This window comes from Trichechus manatus, unplaced genomic scaffold, assembly GCF_000243295.1.
Source record: "Trichechus manatus latirostris isolate Lorelei unplaced genomic scaffold, TriManLat1.0 scaffold00012, whole genome shotgun sequence".
NCBI lineage: Eukaryota > Metazoa > Chordata > Mammalia > Sirenia > Trichechidae > Trichechus > Trichechus manatus.
The window spans coordinates 1373945-1396168 of record NW_004443948.1 but is presented as its reverse complement, the minus strand read 5'-3'; the positions used below and the strand labels follow the sequence as shown (position 1 = coordinate 1396168).

General features: G+C 36.0%; 1 protein-coding gene across 1 annotated transcript in view; it reads left to right on the top strand.

Annotated features, from left to right (window-relative positions):
- The window catches only part of EPHA3 (EPH receptor A3), a 432183-nt gene that overhangs the window by 398579 nt on the left and 11380 nt on the right, over positions 1 to 22224 (top strand). Inside the window, exons 14-15 of the mRNA XM_004371373.2 lie at positions 8722 to 8871; positions 10411 to 10604. Coding sequence (XP_004371430.1) covers positions 8722 to 8871; positions 10411 to 10604 — 344 coding nt within the window. The remainder of the gene's footprint in view (positions 1 to 8721; positions 8872 to 10410; positions 10605 to 22224) is intronic.

Genomic DNA, 22224 nt, shown 5'->3' with positions numbered 1-22224 from the left:
GAAGTATGCCCAATAATGACAGCATTTTGTTTCATCAAATCCAAATTTTTCCGTAACCCATTAAAGGAGGCATTTGGCAGTTAATTGAAAAGCATCTAAATTTAAAAATTGCCTCCCACATTCTAAACTGGGGAAGCAATTTCTGAACCTGAAAAATAAAATACTCCAAGCAGTACGAGCTTGAATTTGTTAAGGTTGCAGGTGGGGGAGGAAGATGAATTTTTGTGGTCACCATTAGGAGCAGAAGTATTCATAAGTTCTGCAGTGAATTACTTATAGGAAATTTAGTGATTCAGACTGCTATATATTCAATTTATTTTAGTTTGATAGTCTCAGATCTACAGACACTCAGCTTGGAGACAGAGAGCCCTATTGAGAAGTGTGACTAAAATTTAAGGGCCCCAGATTTTTCTTTCACCACATTTCAGAACCAAACTAGGCCCTCAAAGGACTCTTATCTAATATTTCTCTATGTCAGTGACACTTATATTTTTGTAGCAATAGATAATATTTGCTCTTGGAGTAAACACTCATCCCTTACTTAAAATCCTTGGTCATTGATGTTTCCATCTGATAAAGATCTAGTCTGGGAGACTGATAGTTTAGCGGTAGAAGAATCACAGAAGATGTGTAAGCAATTCTGCCTGGATTCCCAAGTGTTCTACCAATGAATTCACATTTGACCAGGATGTTCAAGTACGGAGTTTATGAATTATAAAGTCAGTCATGGAAAAACCCTTCCAAGAAGAAAAAACAGCATGCATTTATGAAGCAGGCTGATGAAAGGGAATTCAATTTGTTGAATGCCTGCTCTACGCATTTGCCAAGATAACGTCATTTGCTCTCTGCAGTCATCACAGGCTCGTGTGATTTTGCTCATTATCTTCAGCTTTATAATCTATCCAGCATTTCATAGGCTTAGGATTCCAAATTATACTTTGGCCACACTGATTTTATTTATGGCAATGAATATGATAAAAGCTTCTACTTGAATCATGTTTACTATTGTTGAATATAATGAGTTTGAAAGTACATTGCTGAATTTAAAGAGTTTGGTGAAACACTCACGTTCACCCTTTCTTAAACTCCATAATAATTTTACTGGTTTGTAATATCTCTTTTAGTTTGACTTTTTAATTGCATATGAAGTTGTTCAATGTCAGCTGATTATTACTTTCATTTAAACCAGAGTGACTTGACATGTTTGCCCACCATGGATGAAGAGAATACTTAAAAAATAAATAAATAAATTCTTCCTAGTCTGGTCGTTTTCAGCCATAATAACCTAGTTGTAATTGTGGTTATTACTAACTAAATTTGAATAGCACTTTGTAGTTAATAATAAACTTTCCCATATATCCTTACTTGATACATTTTGTATACCAATAGGAAGGATGTGTTAACCATATGAAAACAATGGGAAGGGACGACTTATTTTTTATTGAACAATCTACTAAGGAACAGTTACTTTATTACTTGCTTTATCTATATTTTAAACCCATCTGGTTAAGGAAACACTTAACTTTGCAAACTGACTTCATCACTTAGCTGGTTGAATGCTGTTTACTCTTTGTGTGAACAATATTTTCAGAAGAAAATAACAAATCAATTGTCCCACTTCCTCATGCTTTCCCATATAAGACAACAACTTAAGCTTTGATACACGTAAGAGCCAGAAGGGAACTATGATTAAAAACCTGAATGACTAAAAGTAAAGAGGCCATAACCTACTTTTCCAATTTTTCCTGTTTCACCGTGACTTCTGGACAATATGGCCAAGATTCTTTTCCAAAGTAGCCCAGTGAAACAAGAGACATACTATCTTGCTAAGAATTAGCAAGTGTAAAGATTGTTTGATCACCCAGTGAATTTCAAAAAATTGTTCAATTGGGAAGTTTGACATTGTTATTCGCACAATAATGTGTTTGTGTGTGTGAGTGTGTGTTTGTGTTTATCTGTCTCCTTGTGTGGGTTTTAACTAATTTTTAATGAGATGTATTCAGGAAAAGCAAATAGTAGCTGATTGGAAAGTCATTCTGGAAATAATTTGCTTGAATCTGAAACCACATGCTACATTAGCAAACACAATTCCCGTCAAATTATTAAGGAATTTTGGAGAGCGAAACTCCCATAGAAGACACGGGCCTGGCTGTCACACAAAGGCCCCTCCAGTAGCACTTTTGTCCGTATCCAGAATGGCAGGTAAAAAGGTTCGTCTTTCACTGTAAAACATCGGAGTGGCTGTCTCCTACCTACGATAAAATGCTTTTCAGTATTTTACTTTTTAAGAAATTTAATGAATGTATGCTCAGACTCTCCTCTGGAATATGGTATTGGAAGCCTTAGAATGAAACAACTTTGATATGTTTCCTTTTAATTCTGTTTGAAACACAAATAAATTAATTAGAGAAATAGTTGGCTCCTTCATGATTTTCATCAGCCTATTGTCTTTTCTAATCACTGCATTTTAATTTTGACTAGGGACCTTGATAAGGTGACAAATATTTGTCCCCTATATTTTCTAAAGAGGTGCTAAGTTATCAATATTGAAAGGGCTTTCTTTTTCTGGTACCATTTTCATATGCTCAGTAATTTGTTTCTGGGCAAGGAAAAGGAAGTAACAAAGTGGAATACCAGAGATAAGACTTTTAACTGAGGTTTTAAAATATTTTCTTTCCTTTTTCCCATGAATCCAGCTTTGTTTGATTTCTGTGGGTTCTCTGAATGTTTTCAGGCAGAGAATGTATGTCCAATGATACCATTTGGCATATCAAGTTGATTTTATTGAATGTCACATATATAAATAAATATGTTTTCATCGTAATTAAGGGGTAGTATTTGAAATGTCAAATCCTTAAAATCCAAACTTTGTCTAGGCAGTAACAGATAAATGAATTTTAGAATTTTAAAAATGATATTATAATTAATTTTACATTGAGTGTATTGGCAGACAAAAGGGCAATATTAGGACTGTTAGCAGACCCTTCAAATAAAAATTTTGAAAAAGACCCTCTTAAAATTCCATGGTTAAAAAAAAGTGTAAACAAGAGAGTGAATGAGTGTGTAATGAGTAAGAAAAGGATGGAGAAACTTCCAAGACCTCATGGCTTCTCATCTACATGACTGTAATAGCTTTCTACGCTAATTTGGTCTTAGATTATCACTCCACCATGTCTGTCAGTCTGTCATTCTGTGGTGGCTTGCGTGTTGCTGTGATGCTGGAAGCTATGCCACCGGTGTTTCAAATACCAGCAGGGTCACTCATGGTGGACCGGTTTCAGCGGAGCTTCTAGATTAAGATAGATTAGGAAGAAGGACCTGGCAATCTACTTCTGAAAAAATTTACCAGTGAAAACCTTATGGATAACAGCAGAACATAGTCTGATACAGAAAATGAGCCCTTCAGGTTGGAAGAAACTCAAAATAACGACTGGGAGAGAGCTGCGTGCTCAAAGTAGAGTTGACCTTAATGATGTGGATGGAGTAAAGTTTTCGGGACCTTCGTTTGCTGATGTAATACAACACAGAACGAGAAGAAACAGCTGCAAACCCCCATTAATAATCATAACATGAATGTACAAAATATAAATCAAGGAAAACGGGATGTTGTCAAAAATGAAATGTAATGCTTGAAGATGGATGTCCTAGGCATTAGTGAGCTGAAATCGACTGATATTGGCCATTTTGAATAGGACACTCATATGGTCTGCTACATCTGGAATGACGACTTGAAGAGGAACTACGTGGCATTCATCAGGATTGGAGGAAGACTCGATAGCAACGTGCAATATGCAGATGACACAACCTTGCTTGCCGAAAGCGAGGAGGACTTGAAGCCCTTATTGATGACAATCAAAGACTACAGCGTTCAGTATGGATTACATCTTAACATAAATAAAATGAAACTCCTCACAAATGGGCTAATAAGCAACATCATGATAAATGGAGAAAATACTGAAGTTGTCAAGGATTTTATTTTACTTGGATCCGCAATCAATGCCCATGGAAGCAGCATTCAAGAAATCAAACAACGTATTGCATTGGGCAAATCTGCTGCAAAAGACCTCTTTAAAGTGTCAAAAAGCAAAGATGTTACCTTGAGGACTAAGGAGCTTCTGACCCAAGCCATGAATTTTCAATAGCTTCATATGCATGCGATAGCTGGACAATGAATAAGGAACACTGAAGAACTGATGCATTTAAATTATGGTGTTGGCGAAGAATATTGAATATACCATGGACTGCCAGAGGAATGAGCAAATTTGTCTTGGTGAAGTATATTCATAATGCTCCTTAGAAGTGAGGATGGCAAGACTTCGTCTGGCATACTTTAGACATGTTATCAGGAAGGACCAGTCCCTGGAGAAGGATATCATGCTTGCTAAAGTAGAGAGTCAGTGAAAATGAGGAAGACCCTCAATAAGATAGGTTTACACAGTGGCTGCAACAATGAGCTCAAACATGCATGGTAAGGATTTTGAGGATGGCGCAGGACCAGGCAGTATTTCGTTCTTTTGTACATAGGGTTGCTATGAGGTGGCACCAACTCAAAAGCTCCCAACACAAGACCATCACTACTTCAGTACATGTTCTGCACTGAAGTGTCTCTTACTAACTTTCAACTTTCTCTTTAGTCTGGAAACCACGCCTGCAACTTAATTTATTTTATTTCACCAATATAACCATTGACTACCCTCAGGCAGGTAGCTTCTCAAGAAGGCTGTGCTCAGTCCCCCTCTCTGAACTTATCATATCTTTCTATTCCCCCACTTCTGTATACAGTTTCATGCATTCTTTACGATTCAGTGTAAGCCGTATCTCCTTCATAGATCTTCTACCAGTGCCCTCTCTGAAACACCTATTGTATCGAAACACCAAAGACAAGTTCTCAATTTTTTTTGGAGTTCTACCATATATACTGCACTCCTCAACCAGGATAAAACTTTCTCAGCATTCCTGTAATTGAATTCCAATTTGACATTTTGGCTTCCTTTCCCATTAAGTTTCTCCACACACTCTGGAGTTTAACCACACCAGAAACTGTTCCTCCAGAACATAACATTTTCCTTGTCTGTTGTTTGATTTATGCCATTTCCCTCAGAATACGGGAGTGTTAAGCTAATGCTTCTTAAGTCCTTACTATGAACTTACTGTGCTAAATATTTTACCTGAAATTTGTCATTTAGCCCCACAACAACACTATGAACCAATACTGTTAATTTCGCATGAGGAAACTTAGGCATGATGATGTTTAATAACATCTCCTAAGTGGCAAAACCATTTCTCTAAAGCATTGTACAAGCAGTCCCAGCAGCACAGTGGTTACATGCTCAGCAGCTAACCAAAAGATCATCAGTTTGAACCCACGAGCTGCTCCAAGGGAGACAGGTGTGGCAGTCTGCTTCTCTAAAGATCTATAGCCTTAGAAACCCTATGGGACAATTCTACTCTGTCCTATAAGGTCACTATGAGTCGAAATTTGACAAACAGCAGTGGGTTGGGTTTGTTTAAAGCATTGTGCATTCTCCCTTTGAGGGTTACTTGAAAGCCAGTAAAGTGCTGTAAATTGTGATGTAAATAATCCACATTTTGATGAATATGACTATGATTTTAATTTTAAATCTTTGGAATGTTCAAGCCTTTCTTCTTGTTGTATCAAAAAGCGTACTCATCATTCAAGGATCAATTGATAGGTGACTTTCTCAGTCTTTCAAGTAAGAGTCAAGGCTCCGTGGTCTGCATCCACAGCAGCCTCCACTGTCACCTGCTGTTCAATGCAATATATCTGATCAGCAGGACCTGCATCACTGGGAGCTTGCTAGAAGTGCAGACTCTGACTATACTCTGTACCTACTGAATCAGAGTCTGCACTTTAACAAGATCCCTAATGGTAATTCATATGTGTTGTAAAATTTGAGAAACAATGCACTAGGTACTTATTGCTTTCTGCATTTTGTTGTTCACAGCAATTATCTTTCCTGCCTGCCTGACATTTCCTAAAGAGAAGGACCTGTATGTTATTTATACACCAGCTACTCACTTATGGACTTGGTTAGGTTCCAAAGACCAGGTCTTTATGTGAAAATTGGCATGATGCAAAAATGGAGGATGACCACATCAGATCACAAAATAGAGGATGACCACATCATTACATAACTGCCAAATTACATCATTACATAACTATCAGGCCACTGAGAATCATGGCCCAGCCAACTTGACACATAACCTTAACCATCACAGCCAGCATTACTGTCACCTTGCAACTTAGTGTTCGTTACTGCCAGATGTACATCATTAATGCACAATATAATTGGATAGTAGATTTTTTACTATTGTCGTGAATGTGAAATGTCAGATAATGAGATAGTTGATAAGTGAGGAGTAGGTGTATTTGTCTTACCCAGAATGAGTAGCATAATACTTCCCATATGGTTGGCACTCAGCACCTCTTTATTAAGTTTATTTATTGAACTGAGAGCAAATCCCATGGTACTTACACCTTTATGTCTCCCATAACTCATAGAAACAATGTTCTTGTCTAGACTCTAAGTTCTTGGGAGGTTGTTATTGTATCTACCTAGTTCACATAGTTCCTACCTGGTACATGAAACTTACATTAATGATTAACGATGGAGTGAGACATTCTGTAAATTAATTGAGACTATTGATAAATATATTGAAAGGAGGTTTTTTCTTAGAAATTTTCATTTTAGGTTTATTTCTCTAACAAATATGTACAAGTACATATTACGTGCCAGGAAGTGGTCTAAGTTCTTTAAAAATATTAACTTATTTACATTCTGAACTAACATTGCTTAGGCAAGTATAAATCTAAGTTAAATTAATAAAAGTTAATTTGAGATGCCTCATTCAATTCTAATACATGGGATAGCCCATCTATTTCAGGTTATTTTGTTGCAGATGACTAATTAATATGCCATAATTTATATAATAAAACTTGGCAGTATTTTAGTACTTTTTTTATTTTGTGGTTGTGTTGTTGAGAATATACACAACAAAAACATACACCAATTCAAGTTTCTACATGTACAATTCATTGCCATTGATTACCTCTTTGAGTTATGCAGCCATTCTCACCCTCCTTTTTCTGAATTGTTCCTCCCCTGTTAAAATAAACTGATTGCCCCATAAGATTCCTGTCTAATCTTTCAAGATGCTGTTGTCAGTTTGATCGCATATAGATAGATCTTGAAAGACCACAATGCTCAAAGCAGACATTCTTTACTAGTTAAGCTAAACTATTGTTTGGTTTTGAAAAGACTTCAGAGGATATTTTTGGTTTAAGGTTTAAAGATTATCTTAAGGCAATGGTTTTGGGGGTTCATCCAGTTTCTATGGCTCCAGAAAGACTGATTTCTGTGAGAATTTGAAATTCCATTCTGATTAGGATTTCCCCCCTTTTGATCAGGATTCTGCGATAGAATCTTTGATCAAAATGTTCAGTAACAGAAGCCAGGCACCATCTAGTTCTTCTGGTCTCATGGTAAAGGAGGCAATTGTCAGTGGAGGCAATTAGCCACACATTCCATATCCTCCCCCTTGTTGCTGACTCTTCCTCTTCGGTTGCTCCAGGCAAATAGAGACCAAATGTTGTACGTCGGATGGCTACTTGCAAGCTTTTAAGACCCCAGGCACTTCACAAAGACCTAGGAGGTAGAACAGAATGTTGGAAAGAATGTGGGGAAATTAGAACACTTACCCATTGCTTGTGGGAATGCAAAATGGCACAGCCATTGTGGGAAACATCCTGACTGTTCCTCAAAAAACTAAAAATAGAACTACCATATGACCCAGCAATTCCACTCCTAAGTATATACCCTGAAGACTTGAAAACAAAGTCTCTGGTACTTGTACACCAATGTTCATAGTAGCACTATTCACAATAGCCAAAAGGTGGGAACAACCTAAATGCCCATCAAGGGACGAGTGGATAAGCAAAATGTGATACATACATGCAATGGAATACTACTCAGCCAGTAAGAGAAATGAAGCCTTGATACATGCTACAGTATGGATGGAGCTTGAAGACCTTTTGATGAGTGAGATAAGTCAATCACAAAGAGACAAATATTGTATTACCTCACTTATATAAGAAGAAGAGAACAGACAAATGTATAGAGATCAATGTTTATTAGTGGTTACCAGCGGCAGGAGGGAGGAGGGGGTGGGAGGGTTATTGCGTATGGGGTACCGAGTTTTGGTTTATGGTGATGGTAAAATCACATTGATTAAGGGTAGGGTTGCACAGCTGATTAGTGTAATTGCTGTTAGTAAGTTGTAACCCTACAAAAAGTTGAATTGGCAAAAGTTGTGTGATAGATATATTTTCAACAACTACAAAACAAAAAAGAAAGTAGCTGCTAAGGTTGGTTATGTATAACCGAACACCTCATGGGATTTGGTTCCTTGATTTGGAGGTTTAGGGTCATGGTTTTATGGGAAATCCCAGTTAATTGTCCTAATAACATGTTTAGAGCTTTTGTTCTACCTCCTACTATTTTAGTCATTTTTAAAGATTTTTTCTTTCATGATTTCAAAACCCTTCCAAATTCTTTGGAACTAAATATTGCAGTAAATATTTCAGTGGAAAACCACGTTCCATTTCAGAACAGAACAAACTGTGTCAGATTTCTAAGTTATAATGCATATTACAAGTTTTATGCATTGCTCATGTATGTACATATGATTTTATATTCAAAGGGGGGTAAGATTCCAATCCGGTGGACATCACCAGAAGCTATAGCCTACCGCAAATTCACGTCAGCTAGCGACGTATGGAGTTACGGAATTGTTCTCTGGGAGGTGATGTCCTATGGAGAGAGACCATACTGGGAGATGTCCAATCAGGATGTAAGTATTTGTCATCGATGAGTTATGGGTTCAGATTAAATGATCAAGCTGTGCAAGGAAGTGGAGCATAATGAAACCAGGTGGCTCCTAGTTTGTGACATTGAAATAGAATACTTAAAAAAGATGAAACTGTTTCCAAGTCTTGCAAGGATAGTAATTAAATTGCTTTTATAGCTTTAAATTTTTCCCTCAAACAGGGGTTTAGAAATCTAGCAAAATGAAAACATTTGTAATAAGAATGCAATAAAATAAGTGACCAAGAAGATAACCAACATATATCAGGGAGTGTTTGAAGGATTTTTGCTGCAAAATTATATCTGTATAATATTAGCAAGATACACATGTCTGCCATCCTTTGTAGATTTAATGAATGCATCTATGCCAATATTTTGTTTACTTAAATATAGTATTTCCCAAAGACAGAAAAAAGCAATCAATCTCTACCAGGTTGTTTCTCTTTAAGTACTAAACTTGTACATGAAGTTAGTTATACAAACTGATGTCTTTGGATTGAGGACTACAATCTTTAACTTTCTATTTTAACTGTGATACGATTTTTAAAGAGGATTTCTTAGTTTTAGATCATGTTTTGGTAATGCTTAGTAAAGGAACTCTATTATCATATGGAATCAGCGCTCAAAGATTTGTCTTTATGCTTAGCCAGAAACACTGAGCATGATCCCAAAGATACATAAAAGAGGAAAGCTGAATGCTTGCAGCCATTTCCTACCCACCACATATAAAACTGCTTTAAGTTTATTGGGATATAAACTTGTCTCTGTTCTTCATTAAATAACTCATATTAATCATACTGGGAAAATCAGATTCACTTTTCAACCTGTCTATATTCCAACGTCTGTCTATATCAGAGTACCTCAAAGTGTAGTCCCTGGATCAGCAGCTGTAGCATGGCCTGGGAATTTGTTTTGAATGCAAATTCTCAGGCTCTGTTCCAGACTTATGGACTTAGAAACTTTGGGAATGAGGATGTCGTGATCAGTATCTTAACAAGACTTCCAGATGATTCGGATGCATATAAAAGTTTTAGAAACACTGCTTTACATGGTTTAAAAATACTAATGAAATAACAGTTACTTATTAGTATAGCACTTAGGATTTTACCAAAGGAAGTTGCTATGATTCAGAAGGTACCATTTGAAATATGCTATAACTAAAACTTGTATACTCATTTTCTCTGCATTCAATAAAGCATGGTTTCCATAGAGATCTGTATAACCAGATAATGATTTCTTTAGAACTCACTGAATTTCCTATATCGTTGAACATTTCTTTTTATTTTAATCTGTAAAAGATTAAACAAACTTGTCTTTCCTAAATTCATTTTCTTTCTCCTGATCTTTATAGAGCATTTTTGAGCATGAACACCTTCTTACTCATCTGATAAGCTGTTATCCTTTTAGGCAATTTAAATGAGAACTTGATGTTATTGAAACTTTAAAACATTCAGTGTGCCCAGCCTGTGGAAAAGTAAAATAAGCCCCAACTCTTAAATTCCCAGAAACTTTGCTTCTCACACAGGTAATTAAAGCTGTGGATGAGGGCTACCGACTGCCACCCCCCATGGACTGCCCAGCTGCCTTGTATCAGCTGATGCTGGACTGCTGGCAGAAAGACAGAAACAACAGACCCAAGTTTGAGCAGATTGTCAGCATCCTGGACAAGCTTATCCGGAACCCCAGCAGTCTGAAGATCATCACCAGTGCGGCAGCAAGGTGACACATTAGATTTTGCATCTTGCACTCGCTCTGAAGTTAATGTATTCGCTTTCTGCAAGGCGTTAGTTTTTGTTCTCCCACTCCTCCGGTGGCATTCTTTGAAATTTGTATTCCTCAAGACAGGAGAGATGTATTTTTTGTTCATTTGTTTGTTTTTCCCCTTCCAGGAGGAATTCTCATGCAATTTAATGGTAGTGATACAATGCTGAGTTGTTTTTTTTTAACACCCATCCTGACTAGAGGTGACTCTACATTCATGCTTATATAAGTCTCTAGTAAATACGAACCATGGCCATGTAGTGCTGATTTCTTTTCACTCTCCATTATTTAAAAGAAAAAAAAAAAAGGAATTCTGGGAGTGGTGGGGATTCCAGTAAAGTCCTGATTTATTCTTCATTTAAAATAAAGCTTCAAATAACAATAGCAACCCTTCCAAAACATTGTGTTTACTAGCAGAATGCAATTTTCACCATTTAATTAAACAAATATTTGTTTAACCCATGTTGTGTGTCAATTTCTCTCGTAGACATTTTGGAGGGTAAAATGAGGTTTGTGTCCCAACACTAACACAAATGTCAGCACATAATAACTATACTGCAGTGCAGAATGCATGGTGCCTATTACCTTTTATGTACCTTCCTCCCAGTTGAGAATCTCTGAGTTCTTTCAGCGGATTTGAAGAATGTTCGTTACAGTGCACCTACAAAGTTCAATGGGAGAAATAGGGAAGGAGAGATTAATTTTGGCAGAGGCCCTATGAGAAGTGTTAATGCATTTGGAGTTTCTCAGAGCAGCTTAAGGCACAACTCTCTTGTTTGATGATTTACATGCTCATCGTGCATATAATACAAAAACAGTTTTATTAGATTTTGATGATATATGTTATGCTATGAGCTTTTTAATTTTTGATCAATTTTATCATATGAGCTAGTACACATTTCAATCTTGTAAAAACACTCCTCCTAACAACTAGATAGAGAAGGATTTCAGATCTATTTGAAACTTTTAGCTTTGTGACCACTCACTCAGTGGCTTGAGGATTAGTGAGTCGGTGATAACCTGATAGGTGCAGTAGAGTTTTCTCAGGTACAGTGAATTGTGAGCTGTTTCACACTTCTATGAGTCTTTGCATAAACAGTTGCTTCTGGAAATCTATTTTTCATTTTGCTATCTCTAGTTTCCATTCATACTATATTTCCCTGTTGTTTTCCTTGCTAGAAAGCATAGTAACTAAAGCTAACATTTCAATGCATGAGAAATTCCTTGCTTTTCACCTCACATTGTCTGTTGTTTAAACATCAGTATGTGAATGTGTGTGTGTGTGTGTGTGTGTGTGTGTGTGTGTGTGTGAGAGAACAAGAGGAGGGGAGGGAGAGAGGATATATATGTATTCTTAAATAATTTAAGAATTTATTAAATAAAGAATTTAATTCATTATGCTTTAGAATCAGATTTAAAACAGAATTTTGTAGCTTCATTATAACTTTCCCAAAACTTATTTAGCACATGTACATTTCTTAGAATTATAAGCAGAGAAAAAAATTTGTATCTGTAAGATTTATGTTAATTATAACTTATCATTATTATTATTATATCTTTAGCTATAAATGATTGTATAGTTCACTGCTGTTTTCTGTTCTGTGATTTTAGGATATGTGTTTATTAATTTTCAGTTCTTAATATGTATAGATATTTTACTAAAGTTTTGGAAAATTGACCTATTTAGAAGCTATATTCAACAAGAAATAACTAGAAATATAACCTCAAAATGCAAAGATTTACTGCTATACATATAACATATTTTAAAATATTATCCTTTAAGTGCATATGTTTGTGTGTGTGGGTATATGTGTGTGTGTAAAATGCATGTTGGAAATAATCTCATTTGTTGAATGCCACAGAGGACAGATGTATTTTTGGTCATGATGAGGCTGTACATTTATAAATTAAGAAAAGTATCAGAACTTTATTTAAAGAACTGCACTTAGTGTGCACATAAATCCACAATATAAAGTGATGTGTAAAGGCTACATAATGATAATTTAATGTGACACATGTGAAAAAAGTATTGTATAATGCGTGATTGGAAGGAGTTATCTTTGTTTTACACATTTGTTCTTTTTACCAATAATCATCAATAATTATGACTTTGGTAGAGTATTTGCTAATTAATGCCCCTTAGAGTACAGTATATGATCTTTGATCTTAAAAGGAATGATTACATTAAGCATACATGATTCAGTTTTTATATTATATTTGAATGAGAAAAAGAAGGATAACCTGAACCAAAGTTTTTTTAAAATCAGTATGTGAGAAATATAGATTATTTAGACAGAACACAATACTGGGAAGCCAGCACAACTTGTAAAAGGCAAGGTCATGGAAGCTCCATAGACACATCCAAACTCCCTGAGGGATCGAATTGCTGGGCTGAGGGCTGTGGGGACCATGGTTTCAGGGAACATCTAGCTCAACTGACATAACATAGTTTATAAAGAAAATGTTCTGCATTCTACTTTGGTGAGTAGCGTCTGGGGTCTTAAAAGCCTGTGAGCAGCCATCTAAGACACTCTACCAGTCTCACCCCTTCGGGAGCAAGAGTGAATGAAGAAAACTAAAGACACAAAGGAAAGATTAGTCCAAAGGACAACCTCCACCAGACTGAGTCCAGTACAACTAGTTGGTGCCTGGCTACCACCATGACTGCTCTGACAGGGATCACAATAGAGGGTCCCAGACAGAGCTGGAGAAAAATGTAGAACAAAATTCTAACTCACAAAAAAAGACTAGACTTACTAGCCTGACAGAGACTGGAGAAATCACAAAAGTATGGTCCCTGGACAGCCTTTTAGCTCAGTAATGAAGTCACTCCTGAGATTTACCCTTTAGCCAAAGATTAGACAGGGCCATAAAACAAAATGAGACTAAAGGGACAGCCCAGGGACAAGGACTGGAAGGCAGGAGGGGACAAGAAAGCTGGTAATAGGGAACCTAAAGTCAAGAAGGGAGAGTGTTGACATGTTGTGGGGTTGTTAACCAATGTCATAATATGTGTACTGTTTAATGAGAAGCTAGTTTGTTTGGTAAACCATCATCTAAAGTAAAATTAAAAAAACAGAAATAATTTTTAGGAGTCACTAAGTTTGAACTTAGTGATAGATCCTCAAATAAACCTACCCATAACTTATCCCACAAGCGTGAATCTCTGTCCTAAACTTCACAGAGAGAGACGACGTAGCCTCCTTTGGAAATCCACCTGACAGTTTAACAATCAACAATATTATAAACTTGTCCTTCTCTGGGCCATACGGTCCTCATTTTGTACCCTAAAGACATTTCTTTTGATCTTTGCTCTATAGTAGTCATAGCAAAGAAAAACATCTTTTCAACTCTTTCCATATCATAAAAAATACACTCAAACCAGAACTCATGTAATATGATCTAGGGATATTTAACGCCAATTTTATGGGAGAAAATAGTCTTAGTATCACGATATGTCTTGATGTTCTAATTTTAACATGTTGTTAAATTCAAGTTTTGCATTCTTATTAAAATATATTGAAAGATATTATTTGCTCCTGATATCTAGTCTTTAATACTTGATAAAATTTCATGTGTTTTTGCCACAAAACATGCCATATTAGGGAAAATATTAATTTTTTTTCCAAAAGAGTCATCCATCTTGTCACTAAATGTAAACATTTTCCAATAATATTTGTAATTTACTTTTTGCCATGTATGTTTTACATACAATACACATATTATGTTGTTAGAAATTTAAGATCAATAACATCAGATTGCCATGCAACAATGCCTAGAAATCTTATTTTTTTCCTTTAGAAAATTTGCTTTTCCACTATTGACAAGAATTATTTCATCCCTTTTCATAACTTATTAAACTCATGCTTTTGCCACTTAAGTTTTTTAGTGATGCCCTTGACACATGCTTTATTGAGAGCATAGTAATTGTTAGATGAAAACTTCTAATAGCAAAACAAAAATGTACTGGCACTTGCACCCACTCATCTTGTATTTCTTTCCTTGGTTACAAGGGAGAAACTATCACTCTTCTTGTCAAAGGAAAATCCTTTCACATGTCTTCTGGATCTCATCCTTTCCTGCCGTCTCAAAAATTTTCTTCTCTCAGTTTCTTTCTTTCTCCCTCTTTCTCTCTTTATATCTCCTACATGTTTAGTCTCTTTCTCTCTGCAGGGTCATTGCCATTAATATACACATACGTTCTTTTACATCATTTCTCAATTTTTTTCTGGTGATGAGTCATTTGGGATACTTACTAAAAGTTCAAATCTAACCCAACCAACTGATTCAGAATCTGTAGGAAAGGGGAAGGGAATTTGGATGTTTGATGAGAACTCCAAGTGATGTCTCATCAAGTCATGAGGGGAAGTTAGGAGACAGTGCTTGTCCATAACACCTCTATTGGACCCGTGTCTCTGTCAACTACTTCCCAAGTTTGCTAACATGCTAACACTCTTCACAGCCGAGTGTCTCAAAATAATGACCTCATAGATAACTCAAACTTAGTAGGTCAAGATTTATCTCTTTATTTTCTCCCACTGGCTTGATCCATCCATTCTCTTCTCATCTTAATTAAAAACATCAGCACTTACTCATTTGCCCAGTCAAGAACTGGAGCAATTCTTGACACCTCTTTCATGCTCTCTACACTTTGATCCAGATCATCACTGGATCAACAGGCTCCATCTCTGTCCATTTCCACTGCAACCCTCATCTATGATTGTTTCCTCTTCTGACCTGGATCAGTACAGTAGCCTCCTAACTTTCACCCAGCTTCCATTCTTGCCCCAATCCAGGGATTTTTTCACATGGCCTTCAGAATTTTCCTATCAAAACATATGTAATTACTATCCTCTTTTTAAAAATGATTTTTGGATTCCCATTATACTTAAGGAAAAAAATCTAGACCCCTTTGGATGGTTTAAAAAGCCCTCACTCTCCAATGTCATTTCTTTTTTTCAAGTATTTATTAATTAATTCATTCAGCTATTTATTTTATGCCAGTCTACACTATGCTAGGCACTGTGTTAGACTCTGGAGAAAAGTGAAAACAAATATAGTTCCTGAAATCCTGGAGCTTCCATTTTAAAAACAAAACAAAACCAGTTGTTTTCAAGTTGATTCTGACTCAGGTGATCCCATGTGTGTCAGAGTAGAACTGTGCTGTATAAGGTTTTCATGGTTGATTTTTCAGATGTAGATTGCCAGGCCTTTCTTCCCAGGCACCTCTGGGTAGACTCAAACCTCCAGCCTTTCAGTTAGCAGCTGAATGCCTTAACCATTTGCACCACTCAGGGAAGGGTACAAAAAACAATAGACAAGTACAGATTATAAGGAAGAAAAAAATAGATGGCTGTGATAGACAATAAAAATATGGTTGAGAAAGAACTCTCTGTGGAGGTGGCATTTGAGCTGTGATTTGAAGGAAGGAAAAGAGCCAGCTGTTTAACAAACCCCAGAAAAAAGTACTCTTGGCATAGGAAAAAGAAACTGCAAATGCCTGAGATTAGGAGTTTGGAGGGTTGTAGGAAGTGGCAGAGGAGTAAACAAGAAAAGGAAGAGTCTGTCATGAGTCTAGAGAGGAAAACAAGCCAGAGCACCTAATGCCATGGTGAGGGTTTTAGAATTTTTTTTGAAGTGCACAGGGAATCCATTAATGGATTTAAAACCAGCTGGGAAGGGACATGATTTGATTTACACACCTATTTTGTAGAAACAAAAGCAAATCCGTTGCCATCAAGTTGATTCCAACTCATAGCAACCCTACAGGACAGAGTAGAACTGTCCCATACAGTTTCCAGGGAGTGGCTGGTGGATGCGAACTACTGACCTTTTGGTTAACAGCCTGAGCTCTTAACCACTGTGCTACCAGGGCTCCTATTTTGTAGAAGGAAGGGTAAAATTATGAGGGGGACACTTCAACCTTTCAACCTGTGCCACTCTCACTTAAACAATACTCTAACCATAGTGACCAACTTCCAATTTCTTCAGAAGCCAAAGCACTTCAGATATGAAGACAGTAACACATGCTGTCCCCCTTGTCTTGGATTTTCATTGGCACCTGTCACTGTATAGTGCCCCATCCTCCTTCAGGAAGCTGCTCACACATCATGTATTCATTGAGGAACTCTCTGACATCCCAATTTTAACTTGCAGGATGCATAGGAACATTATTCTTTTACACAACACCATATTCTTGTTCTTCATCACACTTGTAATTATCTCTGTGTGTTTTCTTATCGTCCATTCCTCTAGTAAACTCTAAGCTCTGTGAGATCAGGTGTCATGTTTGTCTTGTATTACCAGTGGCAGGTTGATAGTGGAAACTCAATAAATGTCTGTTCATGCATGATAATATTTGTTGAAAAAAATATTTGTTGAAATCATTAGTAAAATTTCCATGTCAACAAATACACAATTTTTAGGAAGCATGAAGGGCAGTGATTTCACTTTTACCTTTGGGATTCCCTGATAGTTCTACACGAGAAATGACTTTTGGAAGGTGGATGATAGATTGCTACATGCAGATGACAGGATAAGAACATACCAGGCTGGGGAATACTGTGAAAAAATGCAATAGGCTCAAAAATTTAGGGTAGTTCCAGATTACATTGAATAATATAGTCGGCTGGAATTTATGGCGCATTAGTCTGTATGGACTCATTGGCAATGGGTTTGGTTTCTTTGTTTTAGGGGGTAAGAGCCTAATAGATTATTTCACCAGACAATAAATACGTTAAATATCATCCTTAGAAATCTGGCTTTTTTTTTTTTTTTCCCCAAATGGAAAGGAGAGTAATTGAAGATATTTAAGTCTTATGTTGCACTGCACTTATGGAATATTTCAGATCTGGGGGTTAGGAGATTTGTGATGAGAGTTGGAAGTTGATGTAAGTAGTCTAAGAAAGGGTATAAACTAGGGTCAAACAGCAGGGATAAAAAGAAAGAGTGTGAATTCAAAAAGTTTTACTGAAGGGCGTATTACAGAACATGGTGACTAATGAGATATGCGGAGTGATGGAGGAAAAATACAGAGTACTTCCAGATTTTGAACTTGGAGGACTGTGAGAACAGTGCTCTCATTGACAGCAGTAGGGAGAGCATTAGGAAGAACAGGTCTGTGAGACAGATGAGCATACAGACGCAATGGGACTGAGTCCAGCAAGAAGGCAGAAGTTCACATCTCAGTGTTCAGGGGGAGATTAAAGCTAAGCATGCAATGTAGAACATTCTGTGTGTAAAGATAATAAGAGAAGCCACAGTCAGAAACGTGTTTAGCAAGTACAGATCTCAGTCTAGTAATGCCAGTGTTCACAATAAGTATAGCCTTTATTTTTCTATAATTATTTTCTAAGTGAAATCCTCATATCCCACTGGATTATCAAGAGACTTTAACGTATGAATTGTGGAGAATGTGGGTTCATATAGTCTGCCAGTGAGACAACCCATATCCCAATCTGCAAAACTCTGTAATTTTCAGGTTTTCCTTTCTGTTTTGGTGCTACCCTCAGCTGAAGGTCCAGGGATATTTTTGAAGCTTCTTAGTGCCTCTTTGACTCAGTCTGTAAGCCACGAATTCAAATGTCTACAAGAGTCAAGAAGCTAATGGGAATGAATGAGTGCATCTGCCGTATGTAGTGAGACATGGTGATGTCTCATGGATAAGTCAGGCTGTTTGTTAAGGACTGTGGAGCCAGTCAGTGCTAACAAGTAATTTCCAGTGGATGGCAATCCTGGAAGGAAAAAATATAAATCATACATTACTATCCCAGTATGTTAACCCACTTCACACCTAGAGAGGAAGAAGACTGTCTCTATTCCAAGTCTTGGAGAGTAGTACCAATTACAGAGCAGAAGAATTATGTGAAACCATAGGTGGAAACAAGGAGCAATCAGAGGCAGAATGAGAACTGGAACATGCAGAAAACCACAGGTCAGGTAATTTTCAAAAAAGGGATAGAATAAACCATATTATCAAAAGTTGCAGAAGTGTGAGTAAAAGAAAACTGAGAAAAAAATTGTTTTCAGTTAAGCAATGAGAAGGGCATTGGGTTCTTTTTAGAGAACTATTTTGATTCTTTTAGAATAATAGATGAGATATGAAATTTTCAGAGGTTGGTTGTAAGTGGATAATGAAAAGGAAGAGGCAATGAGAAAACAATACTCGGGAATTTTAGAAAAGAAAGAAAAATGAGAAAAACATAATCACAGTGCACATGGGTGAAGGGTAAAAATAAAGCATCCGCACTTTTCTTATGAATTGGAAAAACCTTTCTTAAAGAGGTTCTTGAAAGCAAATATTGCTCTAAAAATAAATAGAGAATAATCTTACAATGATGAATTATTACAGATTTTTTCTCCTCACAATACATGCTTTTTTATACAAATAAGAGAAATAAGTAAAGTTTATTTATTAAAAAAAATTATTTTCAAAGATGAGTTTTATAATACTAAACCAAAAAAAAAACCCAAAAAACAAACAACAAACCCTTGCTATCAAGTAGATTCCAATTCATAGTTAGTGACCCCCATAGGACAGAGTAGAACTGCCCCACAGGGTTTTCAAGGAGCGTCTATTGGATTTGAACTGCCAACCTTTTGGTTAGCAGCCAAATTCTTAACCACTAAGCCACCAGAGTTTCCAATATAATACTGTCTAAATTTCTTATTTAAATCCAAATATAATACTATCTGGATTTAAATAAGAAGCCCTGGTGGTGGAGTGGTTAAGAACTCAGCTGCTAACCCAAATGTCGGCAGTTTGAATCTACCAGCTGCTCCTTGGAACCCTATGGGGCAGTTCTTTTAATTTTCGGATATTTATATAGCATAATATAGAAAAATGACTTGTTCTTTAAATTGTAGAATTTCACAATCCAGGTCATCCGATTCTTCAATACTATTATAAGTTGATAGAATTCAAATTCTTGGCATAATGTATTAAAGGATCTATTAAATATGTTTAGGATGATATTTTTCAGACTCAATTATACTTAGTTAATTTAATTGAAATGATTTTAAATATTTTATTGAATCAACTGCTAATTTTGAGGGAATTTGTTTTTATTAACTTGCAGGATACATAGGAACAGAAATAAATATTACTCTTTATTTTTCCCTGTTAACAGCACTAACCTAGCATTAATAAAAAAAATCTGATTGCTAAATGTACACAGTATAATTCTTTTTGATAATAACTTCTCTTTTGAAATATATTATGTCCTTCAAGATAAATCTACTGACCAAAAAACTAACTATTTGCCATTATTTCTCAAAATGACTTTGACCTCATAATCTGAATTTGACAAGGTGACTTTCCTCACTGAACAAATACTATATAGACCTTTAGAGGGACTCAAATATGCCAAATACCCAGGTGATTTTTTTTGCTTAATCTTAAAAATTAACATAGCTAATTTTACCACTGGGAGGAATTAAACCAGATGTAATATCAATAACTGCAAAGATCTGGGTCCTTAAGGTCTAGAGATAATTAAAATAAGCACAATGACTTGACTTCTACTTAATGTGTCATTTATGTACTAATGTCCTGTTGGGAACCATCTATATTCAAATTATTTTTAGTTACTGATGACAAATTAAATTCATTTAATGCTATCTATATTTTTAACGTTAGAGAGAAAAAGATTCGGGACATTATTAATCCACATTTTAAAAAATTAACAAATAAAAGTTTTTCTCCCTGAAATATAGGGAGAAGACATCATTAGAAATAAAAATAATTAAAAATAAGTTTACAAGGTACAAAAAAAGTATTACTATTCTTAGATAATAAAAGAGGTAGCTATAGTTAATAGTTTACCTTTAAGACATTACTCTTTAAAATAATTTTTATTTCAGCAATGTTATTATTTTTCTTACATAAATGTACTAAATTTAATATATTCCCTGAAATTTTTCACAACAGATAAAACAGGATAATTTTATTACTATAGCATATAAAATTTTATAAGAAAAATGCATATGAAATTATAAGAAAATGCATATAAAGTGCATATAAAAATTTCAATATTATCGACATCTACTTCTAAACTCAATAGGCATCTACTTATTCGTTCAAGAAATGTATATTAAGCAGTATTTTTGATATATGAAATATAAAGTCATTTGTTAAGGAAAACAGTCTTAAAAGGATAATTTTGCATTCACTCCTAGTGATTCAGAATTCTAATACAATATTGAAATAAGGCTATTCTCAGAAGATATCCATGGAAACTACAGTTGTTTATTGACATTTGTTCCCTGTAGGGTCACTGAGTAGGACTCCACATGATGGCACTAGGTTTGGTTTTTGTTTACTTGGTGCTAATTTGTGTGGGTCCCATTTACAGGTAAAATAGGGGTTGATGGGAAGAAAATATATGTGTACTTCTTTAAAGCAACAGTATGAAAACACATAAAAGAGTATTTCGCAGACCTAAATACAAGGAGGTAGAAAGAAAGGGAGGAAAGTTATTTTTTGCTTCCCCTGAGCAAACATGTAATTTCCATGATTTCTTTTTAATGACTGCAGTCTGCGGCCAGTAGGTACTGATTTATGAAAAGCTGTAAAAGATCAGGTGGAACTCTGCAGGACATCGTTTACAGCTGCATAGATTGAAATCTATCTAATTTGTCTAGTAAAAGTGTGAGCTCACGGTGCACATCACCCACCCTATAAATTTCCCCTTCAGACCCAGCGTCTGGGGCTGGGTCTAAAAAACCGCCAATGCCTGCATCTGCTCAAAAAGTCCAGATTCCCTCGGTGCGCATGAAGAGACATCACAGGCTCTTCACAGTGAGAGACAAATTCCTATCCATTGATAAGCTCTCCAGATGTCCTCTCGGAGGAGGAAAGGAACCAATTTTTATTTGAAATCCCCAGAGAAATCCTGGAAGTGGAAAAATGATGCTTTGCAGGGCTGGTTATTCTGAGGTCACTGACATTAAAATTAGGTCACCTTTTTTTTTTTTTTTTTGGTCTTGGTTGTACTTTGATCCAAGTAATAAACATAAAAACTCAGTTGGGGTCTCTCTAATCCCTAATCCGCACGTCCTGTTCTATTTCAATTTGTTTATACTAATTTTCTCTAAATTCTTGTTGAATACGGCTTTGGTGCTGAGTTTAAAAATACAAGCCATTATGGTTTGAGAAGAAAAAAAAATCTGCATTTTGCTATTAGGCACACTTCATAAATATTCTGAATAAATGTCCTGGGGTTTGATTCTTCGTACCCACAAACCCATAAATAGAAAAGTATTGCTATTCGTGGGACAAAGAGTCGACATTAGGTGATATGCTACAGCTACCGTAAACAATCCAAGCTGTGGTGTGTGAGGGTGTGTGTGTCTCTGGGTGCACCTTTAGAAAGTTTAATATCATACTGTTCCCTCTTCTTGGTCTCATTTCATTTTTCTTATAAAATTTTTGCACACATGATTTGATACTAGTTCTATTGATGTTGTTTACTGGTTCAATGATTTACTCAACTGGTCCCATGTCATATCTAATGGTCACTAGTGACAAAGGCTGTCTATTTCACCCAGGATAGCCATACTAAAACAATCCAGGGATACT